Source organism: Cyprinodon variegatus, unplaced genomic scaffold (genome assembly GCF_000732505.1).
Source record: "Cyprinodon variegatus isolate N-32 unplaced genomic scaffold, C_variegatus-1.0 Scaffold198, whole genome shotgun sequence".
NCBI lineage: Eukaryota > Metazoa > Chordata > Actinopteri > Cyprinodontiformes > Cyprinodontidae > Cyprinodon > Cyprinodon variegatus.
The window spans coordinates 268,562-271,446 of record NW_015150651.1 but is presented as its reverse complement, the minus strand read 5'-3'; the positions used below and the strand labels follow the sequence as shown (position 1 = coordinate 271,446).

At 38.2% G+C, this 2,885-nt stretch overlaps 1 protein-coding gene across 2 annotated transcripts in view; it reads right to left on the bottom strand.

Moving 5' to 3' along the window:
* Window positions 1-2,885, bottom strand: part of rab6a (RAB6A, member RAS oncogene family) — a 15,248-nt gene that overhangs the window by 7,743 nt on the left and 4,620 nt on the right. For both annotated transcript variants that reach the window (XM_015379717.1, XM_015379718.1), the window contains exons 2-5: window positions 2,185-2,243; window positions 2,054-2,107; window positions 1,429-1,534; window positions 1,167-1,278 (exon numbers count right to left, since the gene is read on the bottom strand). In XM_015379717.1, the coding sequence (XP_015235203.1) occupies window positions 1,167-1,278; window positions 1,429-1,534; window positions 2,054-2,107; window positions 2,185-2,243 (331 nt within the window). The remainder of the gene's footprint in view (window positions 1-1,166; window positions 1,279-1,428; window positions 1,535-2,053; window positions 2,108-2,184; window positions 2,244-2,885) is intronic.

Genomic DNA, 2,885 nt, shown 5'->3' with positions numbered 1-2,885 from the left:
GCTTCTGCTGCGTCCGGTTCACACCGCAGCGGTTGAATAACAGCGAGCACAGCATTAATTTGTTTCACCAGGTTTTTGTCATCAGCTGTGAGATGGGCACGCATGGAGTTACAGATTAACAGCGATGGTGATGAGTGGAAAAGAAACACCTGGTCTCCTTACATTCAGCCACTCTTTCATCATCTCCTCAATGAGGTGGTCTCAAAAGTCGCAGTTACAACACACATAGGGCGCACCGCACCAAAGGGCGCACCGCACATTTTGAGGGGAAAAAAAGATGTTTATGTGCGCCTTATAGTCGTGAAAATACGGTAAAAAAAAATGGTGGCGCCCCCAACTTTCAGGAACTTCTGTGCCTGGATACTGTCCTCCACCGAGATTTCAATGAGAGAGCCTCAGTCTCGGCATCATCTCAGGTCGCACCATACTCTTTTGGTGCCATTTATTGTTAATAAGATAAGAAGAAGTTTGTGTTCTGAACAGGAGAAGAGATCTGTGGATAGCAAAGCTGTACATGCCGAAAAGCCTGCGACATGAGTCAGGTAACTGTAACTAGACGATTACATGTGCTCTTTGTTTTTAAAAAACATTTTTTTTGTCTCTCTATTTCAGATCGAGTTTCATTAATTGCATTCTATTTTAGCTTATGTCTTAGAGATCAAATTCTCTTAACTTCAAATCCAACACAAACACTCGCTCTTGAAAATGTAAATGTTTAGCAAACCGAACAGAAATGCATCGTCACTCCTCATTCCAGAGGAAAGCCTAATCTGGGAAATGCAATTTTAAGAGTGGAATTTGTAAACCTTTCTCTAAAAAGAAAAGGAAAAAAAATTTATTGAAAAAATAAAACTTGGAAAAAATATAGAGAATAGACAAAATAAAATGTAAGAAAATACATTTGAAAAAAATAAAATAGTCTTTTAAAAATCTGAAAAACAAGTGAAGTTCCTCCCAAAGGCTTTATGTTTTTTTTTTTTTCTTTCATTTCTGGACTGGATATTTTTCAAATTTCAAATTTACCAAACGTGTTTCTGCTTGCATCAATAATGGAACAGATTTCACTCTGTATACTTGAATATTCATGAGGAGATGCAGCGCAGCTTTGATTAAAGGCTACGCTGTAAAAAACAAAACAAAAACTTCAGAACAGATTGACAACCAACCTTTTGTCTGCAAGGTCTGTCTTGTTTCCCACCAACATGATGATGACATCACTTCCCCTCTCTGTTCTGACATCATCAATCCACTTTGTAGTTTGTTGGAAAGAGTTGACGTCTGAATAAAAACAAAACTGTTCAGAGAAAAACCTTTTCTTTTTAGGAAAAGAAAAATTTGCAAATTCATCCGTTTTTTTCTTTTTTTTCCCCTCCAAGGAAATTAAACAGAACTTCAGTATAATTCATCAGCCAACCGAACATCACCTACTTGTAATGTCGTAGACGACGACAGCAGCAGCGGAGTCTCTGATGTAACTCGGGATCAAGCTGCGAAATCGCTCCTGTCCTGCCGTGTCCCACAACTGTAACCTGATCTGTTGGCCAGGGAGAGGATGGGACGGGAAATAATAGAGCAAGAAAAGAAAAAGAAATAAAGAGAGAACGGAAATAAAAAAGAAAACAGATAAATGAGCTATGGCAATATGGCCAAAACAAAGAGAAAGAAAATGAAGACAGACAGATGGAGGGGGGGAAATAAAAATGGACACTGGGTGTAGGGAATGCAAGGAGAGAGCAAGTTGTCTGGGCCTGGAGGGAAAGAAACAAACAACCTTCCACTTATCGTTGTCCCTCTACTCCTGATCAAGTAAGGTCTTTTCATTTCAAAAATGGGATGGGAGACAGGTGGGGGGGTGGGAAGGAGACGAAGAATACTTAAGTTGAAGGAGGAAGCGTTCAGTGAAAATATGGAGTATCCGGAGGATAAAGTGTCCCTTTTACGACGTTAGCAAGGCATAAAAAAAATGTGTTAATTATACAACCCCCCACCCCCAACGGCATTACCCCACCACAGGAGAATCCTTCACCCTCTGCAGCTCTGACAATAAACCTACCGTTCTGTCTTCCAGATACATGGTTTTGGAGAGGAAATCTATTCCTATTGTGGCCTGAAAAAAAAAGGAGAAATGGTGAAATAATCCACACCCTTAGCAACTAATAGTGATGAAAAACTGCTCTTACTCACTTGGTATGTGTTGTCAAAGCTGTCATACATGAACCTGGTGATCAATGACGTCTTCCCCACTGATAAATAGAAAAAAAAAAAAAACTATTAGTTCAAGCTGGAAGTTATTCAGCAAAGTAGCGACCTTTCCAATACAGATTAAAAACATTCTGGAACGAGATCAATAAATATAACAGAGGAGACCTAAAACTGAACAAATACCATTTAAGGAGACATAAAAAAGTCTAATTTCAAGCAATTCACAATTTAAAACTTTAAGTTGAATGTCTGATCTGATCCCTTTAATTTATTATCATAAAACATGTCCTTTACTTATAATGGAAACAATAATGGAAGAAAATTCACTCCATATAAAGTTGTTGAAGTCATTGTTATTTTTTTCTGTTGCACAAATTGACTCAGATTCAGTTTACTGAGTTTATGAACCAAAGTTTGTACATTCTGCTAATTAAATTTGCACGGATCATGTTTAGTTTTTATTTTCATTGATATCAAAGTACCTCTGTTGGTTTCCTAAGCACCAGATGTAACACTCAACATGCGTGTTATTCATAAAGCCTGTTAGCGGTATTTAAACTGAGACTAGGGTGAAGTTAATTAGCGTCACTCTTTCATAAGGGGTTAACTCCTCAAGCACAGCACCAAAAGTATGTCTGATCCGCTGTCATATTAGGGCTGGGCGATATAGAAAAAAAGCTTAT